The sequence below is a fragment of the Rhinolophus ferrumequinum genome, chromosome 26 (assembly GCF_004115265.2).
Source record: "Rhinolophus ferrumequinum isolate MPI-CBG mRhiFer1 chromosome 26, mRhiFer1_v1.p, whole genome shotgun sequence".
NCBI classification, from domain to species: domain Eukaryota; kingdom Metazoa; phylum Chordata; class Mammalia; order Chiroptera; family Rhinolophidae; genus Rhinolophus; species Rhinolophus ferrumequinum.
Window position 1 is genome coordinate 15,454,530 of NC_046309.1, and position 21,969 is coordinate 15,476,498.

General features: G+C 35.2%; 1 protein-coding gene across 3 annotated transcripts in view; it reads right to left on the minus strand.

The window, feature by feature from the left end:
• Window positions 1-21,969, minus strand: part of MKLN1 (muskelin 1) — a 261,571-nt gene that overhangs the window by 45,866 nt on the left and 193,736 nt on the right. For all 3 annotated transcript variants that reach the window (XM_033099259.1, XM_033099258.1, XM_033099257.1), the window contains 4 exons: window positions 12,711-12,823; window positions 7,558-7,770; window positions 3,128-3,349; window positions 572-701 (listed from right to left, as the gene is read on the minus strand). In XM_033099259.1, coding sequence (XP_032955150.1) covers window positions 572-701; window positions 3,128-3,349; window positions 7,558-7,770; window positions 12,711-12,823 — 678 coding nt within the window. The remainder of the gene's footprint in view (window positions 1-571; window positions 702-3,127; window positions 3,350-7,557; window positions 7,771-12,710; window positions 12,824-21,969) is intronic.

Sequence of the window (21,969 nt, forward strand, 5' to 3'; positions counted from 1 at the left end):
TGTACAGTAACATCGGAAATCAGACACTTTTGAGAGTGAATAGGGAAGCACTAATTATGCCACTGCAATATGCATAAAACTGGCACTGTCTCAGGCAAACCAGTCACCCTATTACTAGGAGAGTAACTTGTTGGATGCGGAGCTTATGGAATTAAAAGGCGTGAAGTTCCATTATGTGAAGTCCTCCCTCAGAACAAAGACATGCTCTACTATGCTCGTGCCTGATACATGAATCACTACAGAGAAAACAGAAGGTGACAAAGATTAGCAAATACAGAATAATACAGATTTTAGGATATTAATTCTTGCAAAGCCCTCACCCTACACAACAAGCACACACCTAATGCCTTTAGAAATTCACGTACTGTCTTTCTGCTCAAAGGAAATAATAATTTCATATATTTCAAACAGAACTGGATAATTTAGCTGGCTGATTCCTTCCTTTACTCAGAATTACTTCGATTAGAGAAATGGACCATGGGTGAAGAACGGTTAGAAAAGAATATGGGCTGTAGTCTTCTACCTAGAGTAATTAAGACCTGAGGGAAGCATCTCTAATAAATGCGTTTACCCATTCCAGAGTCTTTCTTGGTGCCATCTGATATGATGTCCACATGATCAGAGTCCACATCATAACTAAAGAAATCATTCAAATAGGTCTTCGATCGCTGGCCACCAAATACATACAAGCAACGATTTTTCTGAAAGATAAGGAAAAAAGGTAAAGAATGAGGAAGTAGTTACTTCCATGAAGAATTCAGAATGATCTTTTAAAAATTTAAACCGCTGTAAAAGTAATTTCATGACAGATCTCATGCAACGGAGTACTATGCTGGTACAAAGAGGAAAGAGGAAACTCGACACATACTGTTAAGAGGTGATCTCTGGGATATCCTATTAAAGTGAAAAGGTAGGTACAGAGTAAGGTCTACTGGGTGCTGACTTTGTGTAAGAAAGGAGAAAAAGGAATGTGCGTGTGTAGAAAGGAAACTAATAAAGGACAGTTACCTATAGGAGAAGGGACAGAGCAGGAAGACAGGGATAAAAACCAGATCTCTGACAGCAACTTGACTTAAGGTTTTGCCTTTAGAACCCGGTATATATTTTTATTTAATTAGAAAAAAATTAAGTGAAAAAAACTGAAATTTGAAAAAAACAAAAAAACGAAATAAATGTATCTGTATGTAAAGATTATGACCAAACGCAGAGATGATCACACAGAGAGGTAGTATTATATTTCTAGTGTTTTTGATTCATGATTTTGACTACCCATCCTTAGTGGGCTACATCCTAAATAGAAAAATAATCAGAAAGCAATTTTAAACAATATTCGGTGATTCTGTTGTTACTTTTGTTATTCTGTAAATCATTACAGAAAGACAGAGCAGCAGGTAATACAATATTGACATTAGAAAGTAGAATTTTAAACTTAAAAGATAACACAAATACAAAATCAAAGACGTTAAATTTGAAAACTCTATAGTCTTTCATTTGAATTGGACATATCAGTATGAACTCATATGTACACAAGCATACACGGGTATACTGTGAGGGGGGCACTCCGACTGGCCACAGAGAAAACTTTGGGCATCAAATAGAATAATGACATCACTGGATTAAACACATCAAATATATAAAAATCGACGAATTCACAATAATACTTTAAAAAAATCTATTGGTTAACTTTGGAGCCTCAACTCATTAATATGAAAAAAGTTATTATAAAGAAAAAAAAAATCAAACATCTATTATCACCTATCCTGTATGGTTTACATATCAGGGTAGCCACATAGTGAATGAGAGAAAGGTTTTTATAGTACAATCAGAGTTAATAAACATGGAAGAAATGATGCAATTAGAAAAATCACCATTTTACAATCTAGGCAACGATTATCAATGGCTGCTAGAGCCAGTAGGTAAAAAACTGACAGGAAACTATAATTCATCAATCAGGCTGATAACGCTTGAGCTCACCTCCAAAAATGGGGAGTAAATCTAAAATCAAGACTCTAGATTTAACTACCAGCTTACAGAAAATATGGAGGATAAAAGATCACTTTAAATGGTATTATGAGGATAAAATCAGTGAAAATAAGAATGTAAGAAATTCTAAAGTACACGACTCAGTTTCTTTAACAAATAAGTGTGTGTGTGTGTGTGTGTGTGTGTGTGTGTGTGGAATAGGAGAGTCAGTACTGTTATGGATAAAAAAAAATTTAAGAGACACAACAACCAAATATAACACATGATCTCTTTTGAATTCTAATTTGAATAAACCAACTATGAAAAGGTATTTTTCAGTAGTTCAGAAAAATACTACATATTAAATGATATTAAAAAATTGCTTTACTTTGGTCGGATATTATATTGGTATTTCAATTACACTTTTTAAAAGTCCTTATCTGTTAGTGTTAAAATATCTGAGATTTCCTTTAAAATAACCCAACACAATAAAATTTGAGAATAAACTTAAAAAATGAAAGAAAGAAATGGAATAAAAGTGGGGTACATATATGAAAACTGAACAACAGAATACTGATAACTGCTGAAACTGATAAATGAGAACACAGCAATTTACCATTCTTCTCACCAGTTTGGTATGTTTAAAATATTCCATGATACATTTTTAAAGTTTTGTTCACAGAAAGAAGCCCAGGTTTTCACTATAACATTTGAAAAGGTTAAAGAAATGTCTGTATGTTGGTTTTGGTGATAAACTTTAATTCTAATTAGAAAAAGTCAATTCTTAATTATTTGCACTTAATGAAGAGTAGCAGAGGGGAAATAAGAACATAGAAGAAAACTTATCTTCTAGTTACTAAGAGAAATCAATAAGTAGAAAAGCATAAGAGAAATATATGTAATATCTATATAAGCACTGAAGTTACTCATAGAAGTGCCTAGATTAGTATTCAGTATTTAGGAATTACTAAATTGATGGGAAAGTCTCGTAATTAGCTAACAGTTCACTGTTAAAGTTTTATTTTTGTCAATCATTGCTAACACGAACGATTTATTTCCAATGAAAAATTCTGATCTCTTTCTAAAGAACTAGATTTCACCACTTCTTTTCCTATTGAGATACAGACGACAAAATAACGTAATACAACGGACAGAATATTCTTACTGAGTGAAATAGCATGCAGTGTCCTATCCGAGACTGGATGTCCTCAGGCCCAGCATTACAGGAGTCCTCTCGAAGAAGTTTCCAGGTTTGACATTGACAGTTGAAAGCAAACAACCCACTGAATTGTGGTTCACTGGCTCTGCTGTCGTCTACGCTGCCATTACACGTCAAAATTCTACCACCAAAGGTGTAGATCATATGTTTTTCTGAGTCCATACACATCTATCAGAATAAGGCAACAGATTAAATAGGTTTAGATTGTTCCTGTCATATGTGCTAAAATGAAACCAATGTGTGCAGTTTTAGACTAAGTTCTACCCCTGATTATCATATTGTACTTATTGCAATATTGCTCACCACCTGGAAGATTCAGGATGGATTGCTAAATAACTTTTCCAGGTTCCCATTTTTCCCAGTAGGAGTGAAATATGTTAGGTTAAAGAGCTTTATGCTTTCTTGAAACTGCATAATTTTTACGAAATCAACCAGTAATACATGAGGTGCTGACTTACAAACTGAAGTGAATAAGGATCATACCCTATAGGTAAACAGTGATCACACGCCTATTTTCATCCTTATAAAACCTCCTGAGCAAGCATCCTATTAACCTTGCTACCATTTAATAGGCGAGCAGATATGTGAATAAGTGATGCAGCTAAGTTCATCTCTCTGCATTCATTTTACAAAACTCTTCAAATTATGTTACAAAATAGTAAAACAAAAAAAAACCAGTAAAACAAACAATAATAAAACAAACAATTTGCAGCAATCAGTCTTCAGACTGACATCTATGGTATGATGCATCTTGCCTCCTTTTAACACAGTATTAATAAATTTAATTTTCTTTGAGGTATGTTATACAACACATGTTCAAAAGCCAACCTTGATTCTTTCATTCTTTTAACTCAAGATTATAGCTTTTCATAAAAATCTCTGAGAAAACAACTATTTGTTAGAAGACAGTAAGAATTAAATTCTATTTCAAAGAATACCTAAGTCCAAATTGGGAATTAGATGTTGAACACACGTGGCACTTATATTTAAAGAATAAATTGTGTATACAAAATATCTATTATTTTGCTAAAGCACAAATACTAGACAATGTATGTTCAATTCTTGCCTCCCATTAAAATACTTCTGCTATTTATTTCTGTATTATTTTTAATAAAAAGCTATTTTAATAATTGTAAAGACTGGGTTTGAAATTAATATTAAAAACAAAAGATTCTAGCATCTCCTAACCTTTACCTACCACTAGAAAGATCCATTCACTTGCCATTTCCCAGGTTTCTGGCAGACTTCCACAAATTAACATGAAAATCTATCCCTCAAGGGTGAAATCTCGGTGAATGTGGTTGCAAATTAAGACGTCAAAGGTTTCATGTCCCTGGCACTCCAAAGCAAGTGTTGCCACTCTTTAATCCTACATAATTCTATCAATTACATTGCTGAAGACAACTCAGTGGGGCCCCATTCCCCACTATATCACTGTCTAAGTCTTCTCTGAAGCACGGTCACATTACCCTCTCCTAAGTACTTAAGGCTCAAATCTCTCCAAATACCAGGGGATCACGCTGAAAATCCTGAGGGATCGACATTGTGTGAGGTAATTTACATTTTCATAAATTCACAGACTCATATTAATTTTGGCCAATCTGTTCAAGCTTCCTATGGTTATCTAGCCCGTACGTCATATCTAGCCCATATGACATACGATTCTACATATGGCAACAAAGGGAGTTACTCTTTCCTTTTGGGGATATTTAATTGTGATATGCTTATTTTCTTTCCCTTCCTTTCTCTCTCTCTCTCTCTTTTTTTTAGAGGTAGAGGAGCAAAGATTTTTATTAAAGTGAAAGTACAGCTCTCTTATGAGAGGGAGTACCCAAAACTGGGATGCCCCTGATGTGCTTATTTTCATTTGTTTTGCCATTATTTTTAACTTTTTAAATCACAATTACTTTTGCACCAACCTACCGTGTTTCCCCGAAAATAAGACCTAGCCGGACAATCAGCTGTAATGTGTCTTTTGCAGCAAAAATTAACATAAGACCCGGTCTTGTTTTCTTTAACTCTATGAACCCTCATCTGGTTTATTGGGCTTGTATCTTAAGTTTTGAACTCCCCAAGTTTCTTCACTGGCAACTGCAACAGGAATCACTGTCTCTATCAAGGTCCTTCCCATACTTTTAGAAGGTGATGCTTTCTGCCATCTACCACCTCTGGGCCTTTTTGGGCACTTTCCATATGTTTTTTCACAGACTCCTCCAGGGGCTGCCCTGGGTTCAACTTTCTGCCTTGCTCATGACATTTCCTGCTAAGATGTACCTCTGCTAGGCTAGGCCCCCGCTGCATTCCCAGTTTTCTCCCATTACACTGTTGTGGGTTTCAATACAGGTTCTGGGTATTTCAGTTGTTATTGGCTAACCTTACAAGAAATTAAGAGTTGTGGGTTTTCTTTGGCTTCTGGTTTTGTTGATTATGTGACCCGTGTGTGTGTGTGTGTGTGTGTGTGTGTGTGTGTGTGTGTGTAATCTTTTTTTGTTTGGTTCTCATTATTCCTGAAAATCGCATTATGCAACAACATGGAAATCTTCAGAACTACGGTGCCACTATGTTCTTAAGAAATCCAAAGTCTTTGGATTAAAATTTTTTTAATATGTTAAATTCAAAATGGCAAAGTAACTTTTAAACATGTATTCATGCCTCTTTCTCACATTCTTCTCAAATTTGAACACCGTCAAATATTAAAGCGTCATAAACAACCCCAAATAATTTTTGGAGTAAGTTCCAACTTATAACTTTATACGCATGAAAAAACAGAAAACGGAGGCTTACACAGATTGTGTAATTGTTCAAGGTCACAGAGCTACTTGTTAGAGCTGAGTTAGCACTGAAATCTTGGTTTCTTTTGACCCCTATTGTTCTGCTGTAATGTCTAATCAGTTGAAAACCAAATACTGTTTAACAGAACCTAGCTTATAAGGAACATTCTATTAATATAATATCAAAGTCAAGTGAAACAAAGGCCATACACAAGGAGAATATATGTGTTATATTCAGACTACCCCTCAACCTGTAATTCTTATTTCAACCTGTGGAAATAAAGACATAAGCACCTTTTATAAAAAAAATTTGTAACCAGTTAAAAGCAGGAAAATAAACGGTTTCCTTCACAATGTTATCTGCTGATGTCCTGTTTTTAAAAGATCAGAACCAGTCAAACTTTTTTTGGAGTTCTTATTTTCCACATGAAAACACAGAGGATGTCAGCAGGGAAGCACAAAGCGTTGCAGCTCAGTTACATAGAGCCAGCAGACGTTCCAAACTCAACCTGGGGAGTACTCTGAAGGCTGATGTTTTGGATTTTTCATCCACCACTTACTTGACAGGCATGTAACCCACTCCTTTTTTCCCTAACATTCTCCTGTAGCCACTACTTGTGAATATAAATGTAGCAGTCGGATAAATTCAAAGACAAGAATTAACAAAAATCTGTAAAGAAACAATAAAAACAGACTTGGGTCTTCACTTGCATAAAGACAGAAGATAAGGTAGGCCTCAGTGAGAGTCTACCATAATTCTAGCACCTCCTCCCGTTTCTCAGATACTAGGTAATGCTACGTTCATCAACACAGTGTTACAGACTTTTTACGTCTTTTTCTCCCTCACACTCCAAAAAAAAGGGTGGGCCTGGGTTGAACCTGCCTACAGAATTCAAAGTGGTTCCTGTCTTGTATGAGGTACTGAACTATGCTGAACTGATAGAGACTAAGTATTCAAGTACAGACAAAAATGACAATGACACAGATGGAGGTGATGATGAGAGCTACATGCGTATTAACACTCACATGGCTCACCACATCACCACGTGTAGTCTTCTTGTCTACGACATCATCATACGATTTTTATTGGTGCTGAGTTTAAACTTCATCTAGTTTATGAGAAATTCCTATCTGTTTTGTAACAAGTTTGTGATGAAATTCAAAAGTAAATATATTGCACTCGAACTGGAAGAAAAGCTCTAGATTTCAAGTGCTTGAGCTATTATCAATTAATCTTACATTTCTTCCAAGAAAACAGAATAAGTAGTTTTAAAAGGGCAAACTGTTACTGTTACGATTTATGGATATTTTATTATAAAACTAAACTTGTTTTTCCTAATATGTATTGCTCCATCTACTCTCTAAAGTTTTTATAAATCCACAACTGTATTGTGAGATCTTAGTATTTCATCCTGCACTAAACAAGAAAAAAAATTTAAAGAATAATTTTATACCTACTGAAAAAAGTTATTTTTATTCTCTGTCATAGGTATTTGTAATGGAAATCACTAACAGACAACTTAGCATAACATGTGAAATAAACTCGAAGAGCAAGGGCTACTCAGCACTGATTAATTCTGCCATATATTTATCCGTGCACCAAACCTGATGATCGAACACCAATTTCGGCCCTCCATCAGCAGCAGTATCCTCACTGAGTAGCATCCATGTATTTGTGTCAATGTCGTAACGATAGAAGTCACTTTTCAGAGATTTGCTGTTCCTCACAGAGGAATCCAAGTAACGCCCCAATGTGTAGATTTGCCTTCGTTGAATGTCAATGCACATTTTATGACATGATCTGGCACTAGGACCATTCTGTGGAGAGAGGAGAGAAAAAAAGAAGAAAAGAAAAAATTCAAAGAACAAATAACAGAAAATAAAATTAAATATCCCTTTTTGTTGACTTTCATTACGAGGTTTGCTCAGAGATTCATGGCAAGTCAACTAATACAAGTCCAACACTAGGCTTAAATCTCGAAAGAAAAGCAAAAAAACAGTAGGAGATACAAATCTTACCTTAGAAATGCTTAAAATCTACCAGGAAAATGTGATGAACTATTCTGTAACCTATGGCACACTTATCAGGGTTCTATTATATACCCCATTACATTTTAGTTACTTGTGCAGTTTAATTCTATAGTATATGCCAATGTACTTAAAGACACATTCGGCCTTTTATAATATTTCTCATCATAATCTAGAACAAAACAGGCACTCTAAGAATATCTAGAATCACTGAATTTCATAAATGGAAGTAATTTTAATAAAATCTCTAGTTTAATTATTTCCTTTTAAAGATGAGGAATTGTAAGCAAAAGACAAAAGGTATCCTCCTGAAGGTTAGCAAGCTAGTGACAGAAGCAGAGTAAGAATTCAAGTCTGACTTCTCATCCATCCTTCATATTATATAAAACTGACTCTCCTGATTGAATAAGTAACACAATTAGGGAACAATATGAAGAACGGTATACTATCAGCAAAAACTAATTCGTTGAGATCACTTGTAACACAGAACTGAATAAAAGGTAAAACAATATTGTGGTATAAACCATGAGTTCATGAAAAAAACAACAACAACTTCAATTGGGCAGGACTGAATTAGTTAGAAGGGGGAAAAGGAAACAGAACTAATATTTGTTGTCTCCTGAATTCTGTCTATATTATTACTATGTATGTAATAGTAATCCATACAGTAATCATTTAATCCATACAATAATTTTATAAGGAAATATCACCATTTCACAGGGTAAATAATTTGTTCACCGTCAGAAAACTAGGAAGTAAGATAGAAAATCTAAGCCCCAGCATAACCAGGGCAAAAACTGTGTTTTTTCCATTATTCCAGAAGATAAGAGAAACAAAAGCAAAAACAGACTTATTACAATGTGTGTGGTTATGACTGAGATGAAGAATTCCTGTTGCAGAAATAATAGAGTTGAAATATAAGGTAGAAATAGGAAGCCTAGTGAGTAACTGAGAGAGGAGACTGGGTATACTCTTGCAAGCAATCAAGAACTATAATAGGTTTTTAGAACTGAAAATAAGATATAAAAGCATATTTTAGGAAGAGTAATCCAGTATTATTACTTACATTAAATGAAGGGACAAAAACATTAGGCATGAAGAACAGTTTGACATTAGTGTTATTAATCCAGATACTAAGTTGATTTAAATCTGCATTTTAGTATTCATACTATTAGGTCGGTGCAAAAGTAATTGCGGTTTTTGCAATTATTTTTAACCTTTTAAACCACAATTACTTTTGCACCAACCTAATAATTACTATTTTAAAACTTATTTTAAAAGATTTTTGTCTAGGAAAATATTCTGTAGATAAGATGAAATTTTTAATTGAGAATTTCTTCCATAATTTTCCATAATTAAATAAGCTCAAAAACAACTGTGGAGTAATATATAATAAATCGATGCCATATTTCCTAGAGTGTGAAATTTGAAATTTTAATAGGAGAGTAACAGAACTTCTTGCTTCAGCTTAATTAGTACAAGTGCTATTAAAATGTTGAGCAATTATTCCCTAAAGGAAAAAAAGAGAAAGAAAGAAAATAAAGATAATAGGAAGCAATAGAATAGAAAACAGACAAAGAACAAGATAGACCAATGCAACAATATAAAATGTTAGCTGATATGGTTTCATGGTCTATAATGCAATTACCTTTACGAAAACAACCACTTGTCAAATTGGGATATGAGATCAAAAAAGAACGTGTGTGATTATCTAAAAGGCTATTGAAATACTACTTTCCTTTCCAAAAAAAACCCCCATATCTATGTGAGGCCCTATTTTCTTCATATATTTCACACAAAACAACATCACAAGAGATTAAACGCAGAAGTAGATACGAGAATCTGGCTGTCTTCCACTAAGTTAGACATTAAAGAGATTCATAAAAATGTAAATTAAATAAAAATAGATTTGTTTTGAACCTATAAAAACTTACTCGCAGATCTACTTGAACATTTAAAATAATTATTCTCTTTAAGAGCAGAGCTTTTCCATTATCTTTCAATCTCCTGTGTTATTCGATACATAGTTAAGTGAATTAAATTAATTTTGCTTTTTAATCGTATATCATATTTTTAAAACACATGCCCTGCGGTATCATCAAATAATACTTGTACTCACTGGTATAAAAAATAAAATTAGATAAATGAAATATTAACTGTTCAATTTTGGAAGAAATGAGCATTTATGCTAGAGCCATATATTACCATTCAATTCAGGGACTGATAAACAAAAGGTTTTTAGGTGTCTATATGAAGAAATAATAATAAACTAATAAATCTGAACTTCAGCATTGGGTCGCTACTTCACTGACTTCAAAATAACAGAAACAAAGTGTTCTCATCAAAATAATCTCCGTATTTTTCCAGCATTAATTTTAAATAATTATTAACTGTATTCTAAATATTATTTACAACATATACAAATGGTATAAAAGTAATACCCATGTCCAGCTTCAAAAGCAGAACATTAATATTACCTGTGGTCCCACGTATACCAACCCCCTCTTCCCGCCAAAGCAGCCACTCCCCCGATTTTTGTATTTATCATTCCCTTGTTCTTCCCCAGCATTAACTTTTCATTTAACTTATCTTACCTATTTAATCACTAAAGAGAAAACGTAAGATTTACGCCTTAAGGAATTCAGAGTGTAGGTAAACTAGTAAGTATAGTAAATTATTCCAGGAATATAAGGGTTAAATAGACACACCAAAAGTAGCTTCTAATTTTTCACGGAGAAGTCAAGAATGGCTTCATAGAGGAGGTGAAATTTGAACTGAGTCTAAAAGAATAAGTAGGCATTTACTAGGTAAAAGCTGGACCCTCTGTTAATTCCAAAGAGTAAAAAACACCATTGCTGAAGGACACAGGCGAGCAAGGTGAATAATTCCATCAGAGGTATGGCTGACACAGAGAGTCCAGAGAGGAGATCAGAAAGGTAAATAGGGACCAAATCATGATGAGAAATTTGAAGTTTTTACTCTAAGCAAAAGTAACTAAGACAGATAAATTGCTTTATCATTCTGATTATTGCTTTTCATACTTCCTGTTTCTGTGCCCCTCACCACAGTGACGCTGGACTTGGTCACATGACTTCCTTTGGCCAATAGGAAAACAACAGATTTGATGGCATGCTCACATCCACTTCATCCCGTTCCCTCTTTCGGCCCTGCCCCTGAGATGAGAACAAGCCCCAGCTAGGAAACAGGAGAGTGAGCAACCCTGCAGAACAGAGCCGAATAGGCCCGGCTGATGCTGTCTTGGATGACGACTCCTGACACGAGTGAGCCCAGCCCAAACCACAAGAACCATCCAGCCGATCTCTAAGCTTTTGAGTAAAATAAATACTTATTACTACATGTCACTGAAGTTTTGTGGGTGCTTGTAATGTAATAGAATAGATAATGGAAATGGACTGAAGCTAACCATAGGGTTTAAGCAGGTGTCACATGGCCAGATATGTTTTTTAAAGACTGTGCTAATGGACGGAAAAATGGATCTGGGGATTCAACAATAGAGGCAAAAATATTTAAGAAAGAAACTGTAAAGTTGGAAATAATGCCAAAAAGAGGAAAAGACATCTGGAATGCAACATTGGGTGCTAGAACTGTTGGAACTTAGGCACTAATTAGATACACTCTATGAGTAAGAGGGAGGATTTCAGGATGAATCCTAGATTTATTGCAAGAATAATTACAGATGAAATCAACCCAGATTTAATACAGTTTAAGAGAAATAAGTTGGGTATTTTTTTTTAGATGTCTTTATAGAAATAATCATTTCAGAAAGTATTACCTTAATACTGAAGGACAAAGGCCATTTTTACATACTTTTACAGGGATAAAAAACAGAAATCAGAATTTTAAGATACCTTTTGAAAAATAAGAACTACCCAAATGATTGATCACTGGAAAACATGAATAAGCAAGAATCCAGTTTCCTGGGATTAAAAACATAGCACCAGATCTTTTTAAATGGTCTTCATAGATTAAAATCAGCGGGTTTTGAATTTTGTCTTTTTCTCCTACTTTTCATTTGCAGCTCCTACTGTTCTGTTCTAGTTTATTTTTCACCTTGGAATCTGAAACACTTAGATGGAGAGTACAATAAAAAATTCTATAAAGATCTGGAAAAAACCAGAATTGACTGTATAACTGTGTAAGTGTGCACTTATTTAAATTCAAAGCCATATATCTAAGCCCCCTTATTCACTATGGAAATCCTTTATACATATATGTATCAACAGATACACATATGAATACATACATACAATTTAGTTAAAGATAAAATAGTTATCATTTGTAAAATGGATATACAGTCAAATAGTGAGGGATCAAAACAGTGAGACAGTGAGGACGACCAAACCCAATTTTCCAGAGGAAATCAAAATAAGATGAATACTCAAAAGAAGAGTAGACGTGATGGGAAGATGAGAAAAAAGAAAGTTAGTTACATTTCCAGGCAAAAGTAGTAAAAAAAAACTAAATGATCTTAGATACCCACTCTATTTATCTCTATAAGATAGATTTGTTCATGTACCAGTAGTTGAAGAACCAGGTATAGAAGAAGCTGGAATGCAAGAGTACTTAAACCAAACTTGTTTACCACAAATTGTTCTGTTACCACTGCTGATAGACATTAGGAAAGAATACAAATCATCCAGAAAAAGAAGTGTACACCCGCACCCCTATTGTAACAGAGAGAACAGACTTTATAAAGTCTGAGAACTTGCCTCTTTCTCAGTGTCTCTAGAGATACATGTCCACTGGTTCTCTTTCACACTGTACGCCCAGAAGTCAGCAAGATCTTGTGTTCCATCCCAGCCACCAAACAAATAAACGGTCTCTATGGAAATCAGAAAAATATGTGTAAAACGATAAACTTAAGGACAAAATATAAGTATAGGCACCCAGACCTAGTCAGTTGTTTCTAAGATCATTTAAGGTACATCTAAATAAACTTAAAAATGAAAAATTTAAACTGATAACATTCCAAAATACATTACTAGACTAGTATTTCCTAAACATAGGTATATGGAAAGACTTCTATGGAACCACTATTTTGAGAGATTTATAAAAGTACAGGTAATGAGGAGGCATTCTCTAAGATTCTGATTCCACAGGTCTTCAGTAGGTAAAAAGGGTCTGTATTGTAAAGTATCCAGGATGAATCTGACGTGCAGCTAGTTTAGGAGTTTGTGTGTTAGGCCACAAAAAGTTTACATTTACCACTTTCTTAATAATGTAGCTTCAGACTGCAAAAAGAAAAAAGAAAGGAGGAAGGATAGGGGAGAGAGGGAGGGAGGAAGGGAAAGAGGGAGGGAAGGGAGGCTGGGAGGGAGGGAGGGAGGGAGGGAGGGAGGGAGGGAGGGAGGAAGGAAGGAAGGAAGGAAGGAAGGAGGGAGATAGATAAAAAGCAAGAAATCCCAGAGGAATATAAAGTGTAAAATACAAAAACATCTAGCTATTTCTGAAAAAAAATTCACATTAAAACTGTTTCCTCTCTATTGCAATACCAAAAACAATGATTAAAACTAGCTAGCTGGGAGTTAAAGTTAGATATCTTAAGAATAGTGATGCATATGGCCTTGGTATTCCCATGGAAACTGGGGGAAATGTTTCCAAATATATTGCGGTAGACTTAACTCCTCAGAAATCAACCTTTTAAGTTATTCTAGGTATCTGAGAATTTGGTTTCTTCTAACTCTGAAATGTCTATCATATCCATGGACTTTATCTCTGTGAAAACTGATTCCTTGCTCAGTGAATAGTGAAAAATCTTTATACATAACGTTGTATATCATCCCATCGTTCTTTATATAATAGTACCTTTCCTTTCTTCAAATCTTTTCCCCCTTTATAAATATCTTATGTCTACTGGTTATACAAGCCCACCAATTATTTTTCAAAAAGTTAAATATTACAGGAAAACTGTAAAGCCACTTACTTTCTACTTGGCATGCCTTAGGCCTACCTATGTGGAGACACTCATCTAAGTTATGTCCCACCATGAAGGGTTACAATTCAAAGTGCACTTGGAAAAACTGTAACACCATTTAAAAAAATCCTTGCCATTGAGAGAGTTGGGCTGTCTTCTAAGAGATTTTCGTCTTATTTTCATATGATTTCAAGCTCTCAGTGAATTTTCTAAGTGAAACATCCCATTTTATACCCCAAGAACCTGGGGAAATCAAAATCTTGCTTCTGGATAAGAACAGACCTTTGGAACAGGTCTGAGTTCTAATGTTCACTGGGTAAGATAGGTCACTTAACCTCACAGGGGCTCGGTTTTTTCATTCACAAAACTCTCAGTTCTTCAGATATAAGTTACATGAAGACATTCTGAAGGCTGTCAAGCAGGAACAGCATTTCTACCTTTAAAACATGCACAAAAATAAAAAGCACTTTGTTGTTACTAATAGCACAGATGCACTAACAACAGCATTACTGTGTCTGCTTCCATGTCAACTCAGTACCTAGAACACGTTTGGCTCTGTACAAATGTGAAATAATGGCAATTATTTAAACTATTAAAAATTGTATCTCAGAACAATCCATTATCACTAGTTAAGTAACATTCTGTTTCCCAAATGGCACACAGTAATGCCCAGATACATGAAATTTTACAGGAAAAAAAAAATTAAAGAATTGTCATCTGGCTTAAAAATTATTTGTCAAGGTCTCACTATAGGGACAATTAACGCTGTTCACTTCTGAAGCCTGGAGAGGGAGGGAGTATAGAAATAAAATAGCAATAGCAATTGACCTTTTCTTTTATAGTGTTTCTGGGCACCCTCTGGATAAGGTTACCCTGGTTCATTAACTTTAATAACCCTTCCTCTTGGGCTCTGGGTTCTCAATGTTCTTTCTGAAAAGCAGGTCTCTTTGTACGCATAAATTCTCACAGCAAAGAAAACCCACATTTCCACAACAGCCTCATTGATAGCTGAGCAAAATAAAATCTGGCACAGAGCACGCATCCCCATGGAATTAATCCAAGATGTCATTCTTCTCCCTGAATACTTGTGGTCCCAGTTGAAGCTTAATAGTAAAATTGAATAAATCAGACAGAAACGGGACCTTCTGACATACCTGAATGACACGCATAACAAACTTTTAATTAAATCCTCTAATCACTAAAGTTAAATTACTTAGAGAGGAAATATTATCTAGAAACGAAAGTATTACTTAATGCATAAAGAATATGAAAAACTTTGAAAGATTATATAAATAATGGGAGAGAACTGTAGTGAGAAGAAAGTAGAAAAATGAAAACATTATTTGCAACAGGATAGTCTGGTTTAAGGACTGTCTCTTCTCATGCTTATGGGTTATATAACAACTCATGTACATCCTGGGCCAGTACGATCGTCCTCAAGCAGCGCCCTCTCTCTTCATTTTTTTCTTAAAGGAGCACAGGCTATCCATCTCTCCCAGCAGTCAGAGGAATGTGCAGTCAATGTTTAATTCTGAACTGACAGGGCACTTTGGAGAATAAAAAGAAGACCTTGTCTCTATCCTCAGAGAGCTTACAATCTAGCAAGAACATAAAACAAGTACACAAATCACCATAATGCAGGGTAGACTAAGGGCCTAAGAAAGGTAAACAAACACCATGAATGGGTTCAAAACCGGAAGAGAGTATACGTGGTTGACAGGAAATGTTTCATGGTGACAGTGGTATCTGACCTATGCATCACAAGCTGGCTTTGTTGGAAGAATGGAGAAGAGGACATTTCAAGCAGAGTAGAAAATATAACAAAAGTACAGAGACAGAAAAACACACAGAAAGTGTTCCGAAGACATGGACTCTAAATAGGCAGGCAGATCGCAGACAGAGCTGTAGCTGTACCACCACATCTGTGTGACCACCACCACTGGTTTCACCTCTAAAATGGTGCACCTATATCATACCTATAGCATAAAACTACTGTGAGAATTAAATTAAATAATGCATAAAAAGTGGTGAAAACTGTGTGATGAATAAATGCACTGTTCAATTTAAAAGAACACAAAAGGTAGTAGGTGCAGATGAGGTTAAAAAGACAGGTAGTGGCCTGATCATGCAAGGGGTTAAATGACAATATAAAGGCTTTGAACTTGACTCCACAGAAGATCTCAGGCAGAGACATGGCATGGTCAGAGCTCAACTTGCAGCATATAGGACCAACTGAAAAGGAGGGGCCAATGAAAGAGAGGAATTAGAAGTAAATTGACCAATAATAGCCTATGTTGAAAACGTCACACCAATTTCATTCTAAAAGACTATAAATGAATCAATCACCAATAATCAATCAATCAATCAATCTCTCATTACACAGGCCACATAAACAAAAATTCAACCATATTCTCTGGAAAAGTCTTTTTGGTACCAGAACTAAATATACTCCTACAGCTACTCAGTACCAATAGTACTAACCTACATACGTTACATATGAGCTAAAAATAAGGTAGAAATGTTAACACATCAGTATCTTCGCACCATTTTGTACAAAGAAGCCAGGCTTTTTATTTTATGAGCTGAACTGCACTCTGCCCTTCCAGTCTGATTCTCAGGAGTAAATCGGACTGTGCTGATAGCATAATCCTCCACAAGATGGCACACTATTTTCGTAACTAAATCCGTTTCTCCACTTTCAAACAGTACAGAATACGTACACTACGCATTGCCACAGAGTGGGCTCAACCTCAGATACAAATTCATGTGTCAAAATGATGATGTACCAGAAGGGTCAACAGGCTAGTGAAGGAGGTTAGCTTAATTCTTAGTTTAATACAGACTCCAAGAGAAATACAAATGAAATGTAAAAACAAGTTTTAAGAAACACAAATTTATACTCAAGATAAAAACGAAACCCTGTCATGACACTAAGTTTATGGCTTTAATTCTTCTGAAAATGCAGTTAGGAAGATCTTGAATTGACGTGAGAATTTTTAAGGAGAGGACTAAATAAGAAGGGCAAAGATCTTTTATACGCTCTTTAACCTTACCTCCTTTAGCCATTCCCTTGAACTCTCACGACCCAGCCGATTATCAAGAGGGTTAATCTGCCTCCCTTTTTAAATAGAGCTATCTCCTTACATAAGGCTATGATTATAAAACTACCTAGAGACTGATGTTTTCAGTGAACTCAACATATACTTTCCCTGCTAAAAGGTTTATTTTTTGCTAATGACAACATACTTTACATTCTTAATTAAGACTGTATTTCAGAATTCCTTTGTGTTAATTGTATGAAAGAAGAAGATTCATGTCATGTAGCTACAGAAATATAGCCAAGTGAATATATTTGTAATTAACAAATTACAAATATTAAAAAACCCATGTTGACCTACTTCCTTCAAAGGTTCCTTAAAGGAATATAAGGAAAACCCATTATGTGGCGTCCTGTGTAAAAAGAAAAGCTCTTTCACAGAACTGGTACAGAAGTCAAAGGTTCAGATTTCCATAGAAGGGCTCTTCTAAGTGACAAGTAACACCCCCTCAAACTTCTTTTGTCGATACCAAATACTGGGGTTTTGCCCGAGTCTTACTACTACCTATTCTGACTGAGAGAGGGAAAAGGGCTGGTACTGTAGGTTCTCAAAATTCAGTGAGCGTTACATAACAAAAGAACTGCCTGGTACAATGGACATTTCAATTTTCATCTGAACAGGCTTGTACACTGAAACAAACTAGACATGCCTTTTCTCTCTTCCTATTTGCCCTATTTTACCTAGACCTGAAACCAAATTGGAGTTGAAGAATCTAAGTAGAGAAGTGCCAGGTACAGGGATTATAGTCAGGAAAACTGACACACATATCCAGTAGGGCAAAATACTACATTCCTTCTCTACCATGGTATAAATAAAATTCACTTAGGATGGAAGCAAGCTTTGAAAAATAGTAAAATTTATGCCATCATGTCCTTTGTTTTAAATGATCACTTTATCTTTAGAGCTGAAGCAAAATGAAAAAAACAAAAAACTGTAGACTGAAAAAAGGAAAAGGACATTTACTATTAAATTTTTAATATTTAAGAGAACAAGATACACGAATCACTGGGAAGCAATAATTGCTTTGAAATATAACCCACATTAAAGAAGAGGAAGTGAAGGTGTTCGTAAACGTTTTTAGTTACGAGTCCCTATCATGATCTGAATTCATGGATTCTCTTCCCAGAAAAATGTACACACAAAATTTTGCAAACCACTTCAACAGATTAAGAGCGCTTGCTCCGGAAACCTTCAAAATGCATACTTAAAATAACGACTGGGCTTCTCTAAACTGAATTTCACTACTTAGGCACCAACTCCATAAAGATGAAATTTCCAAGTAGAGGTTTTCAAACTCTACTTGGGGAAAACTTTTTTTATTAGTAAACCTACCTATTGCTTATCAACAAAGTTCTTAAATGCTGTTTAATATTTTTTTCTAAAAATCTATACTTATGGTTTCCCTTCCTTTCTAAAACATCAATTAGGACAATATATATAAAAGATGAAACAAATATACCAAAATAACGTTGGTGAGTTATTATTTTCCTCAACACAGCTTTTCAAGTTGTTTTAAATTGTTTTTCAAAATTTTAAAAATTATTTAAAAATATTTCTACTGTGAGATTCTGTCAAACACACGAACAAAAAAATTGGTCTCCAAACTGATGTAAAATTCTCTCAGTAGAGTTAATCAGAATATATATTGTTACATATAAAAATACATATATACTATACTTTATGTACAAAATACATTATTGCTCTTAACTCTCACAACTTAATTTATTATTACCATCTTTATCATCATTATAACTCACTCAAGATCAAACAAAAAGACAGTGGTAGAGTCAGAAGGATTCACAACAAACCCAGGTATGTGTAACACACACACCTCTCCCACAAACTCAACCCCCAACCACTCTATTTGGTTGTTATCTCAGTAAGACTGGACTAGAAAAGGTTCTTTCAAAGATTTATGATAAATATCATCTCTTTGAAGATGATTAAAATCAACCTGATTAAGAGGGCTCTAGTACATACATGACGAAATCCATATTTACAGTATATGAAAGCACCTGGGTAAATCCTGCTATTAATAGTTTTATAATAGAAATAAAAGGATTTCTAGAGAAAAAATTCCAAGGATATCCCAAATTCTGCTCTTGTACCCAACTTAAATTCGGAAAGCACCAAATGTTACCCTAAAGAATGCAAAGCTCTATGTAATATTTCATTTTTCTACCTAGATCCCAAGTTAATGATAACTACAGCTTTAAGAAAGCATAGTCTATATACTAGAATAAAACAAACAGAGGCATCAGAAAATTTAAATGTATTAGAATATAACTAACAACATAAATTCACCTCAGGAAAGTATTAGCATATTACAATGAATGACATCACAGAACCATCCACTCAGGAAGGTTTACAGCAATGTCAGAGTGCAGTTTCCAAGTAAATATTTTTCCTTCTACATGAAGGAAAATGGATTTCAAAAGTTTGATTCAATTGAATAAATATTTAGTGCACATTTACTCCATACCAGGTTCTGTGGCCATGGAAAATAAATAAGGCAAGATCTTTGTCCTTCTTCCCTCAATGGTCTCTCCCCAAGACCATTAGGGCTTGGGGGTGAGGGAAGCTGAACAGACAGGAATGGGATACATAACACCTATATAAGCAACTCTAAAACAATTGTGGAAATCACTGTAGCAAAAACAATAGTATGAACGAAGTGCTATGTAAATACAGAGTGGGAAATAATTATTCTGCCTGGACCTCTCTCCTGAACCCCAAATTAATACATCCAACTGCTTCCTTGACATACCTACTTGGATGTCTCACTGGCATCTCATACTTAACCTGTCTAAAACAGAGTTGCTCAACAAGACAGCATATTTGATCCTCTTATTTTACCCATCTAACGGAACAGCTACACTATTTTTCCAATCACTCAGGTCAAAAGCTTAAGTCATCCTTCACTCCTTTCTCTCCCACTTCACATCCAATCCTTCAGCAAATCCTGTCGCTCTGACATCTTTAAAACACATCCAAACTTTGCCCATTTCTCAACATTTCTGTCACCACTCTGGTATAAGCCAATGCTATCATCACTTTCCTGGTAAGCAATTGCTTCCTAAAAGGTCGCTCTGCTTCTTCCCTTCACCCAGTTTGTCTTACTAAAATGAGTCAGTTCATAGCATTTCTCAACATCCAACAATGTCTTCCCTTCTCACTCCAAATAAAGGCTTAAACGTTTACAAAGATGTAAAAGACTCAACACACTCCGGCCCCCTCACCATCTCGAACTTTACTGACTACTACTCTCTTCCTCACACACCTCAGATTTAGCAACAAATAATCTGGGAAAAACCAAGAGCAGGAGACAGGTGGGAAACAGTTTTACTTTGTAACACGATTATTTCAACAATAATCATTACTTCTATGGAATAAGTAATTTCATTTGAAATTTTATTTGAATACCTAGTTCCGCGATATTTACCACGGAATTTTAAAACTACACGTATTTAACCCTTTAAAAATATGATAATGAATCTTCCCAGTAAGATCCAGAAAGGAAGACAGACAAAAATATTACACGCTATTTGTAGAGTATCCTGGGCCCTTTAAAGCCCACTCGTGAAGCCTCATTGAAGACAACACGGAAATACCAACAGGATAGCGAATAGTAGAGAATACCCACAGAAAGGAACAGAGACAGCAATGGTTAGCTGAAACAAGACTGGGAATGCCAATGTATAAAAGTGACTAGTCTTTCGAATAGTGCTTTTCTTTGTTTTTATCCTCTCGCTCACAGCAGATTCCCGGATTCCTCACCCTCAGCCCAGGCACCTGTTGAAACGCCACCTAACCCGCAATCCTAGAGTCTTGTAAAAGTTCAGAAGCTCTTTCTACGATTGGTCCTAGGTCGTCTTCCCTCACATCTCTCTCTGCTTCCAGACAATTGAATTCTCAGAAGCTGCATTCCTGCCCGACCTCACGCCAGAACTCCCAACAGAATTACATCACCAGTTCCTACCCCCAAACCCACCCCACCCCACCCTCAATATATACTCACATGCACACTCTCAACTCAATTTTACTGGAGAAAACTTCTAAGATTTTGGTGAGAGAAGAGAGACCCAGGTCACAAAGTGTGGCATCCGCTGGCTCCACTACCATTTATCTCTTTATGTTGTTCCTTATACCCTTTCTCTGGTTCTAACAAGCAAGTTCCTCTTCTTATTATTACAAAGAATAGTTCCTCTAGAATCAGTTCTCAGCATTTTACCTTGTACCCTAAAGAACCTTCCCAAACAAATACAGTTCCTCCCTAAAAGGAATGCTGGTGAATAAAATTTTCTCCAACTTATCTATTAGTTGTAAACATTTCTGATATAACATTTGAAAGTAGAAAATTTAAAACCACTTGTAAGTACCACCCAGACATCACGAAGGTCACTATTTTGGTGTGTCCTTTTAGTTTTCCCCTCTGTGATCAACAATACATTTAAAAAGAACCATCACTTCCAATTCCCATTTCAAGATATCAAAATGAAGATGAGAGGTTTCAAGTAGCACCTTCTTTGAAACATATTGTTTCAAGTTTTTTAAAAAGAAAAAGGAAGAATTCCATACCAAGATGTTTTACACACCATCCTATCATTACTCATACAAAGGATTACTTGAATCTGGCTAACCCTTTCATTCTCAACATTCATGGATAGTTGGTACTGTTTCCACAGTATTAGCAGTAAGGGTGACAAACGTACTGACCATCAAGCTCATTTGAGTGACGAGTAACTTTATATTAATTGACCATCTACGATTAGTTATACTAGATTTTAAGTTTTTTGGTTCCTTTTAAAGGCTGAAAATTGAGTTTTATTATCATCCATGGGCCTAAATAAAGCTTAACTCAGCATTCATAAAGTTAAAAAGAAAAAATAAAAGCACTGAAATAGATACAAAATTGTTCTAAACAAAAATCCCTCTACTGGATAAGTCCCTAAATTT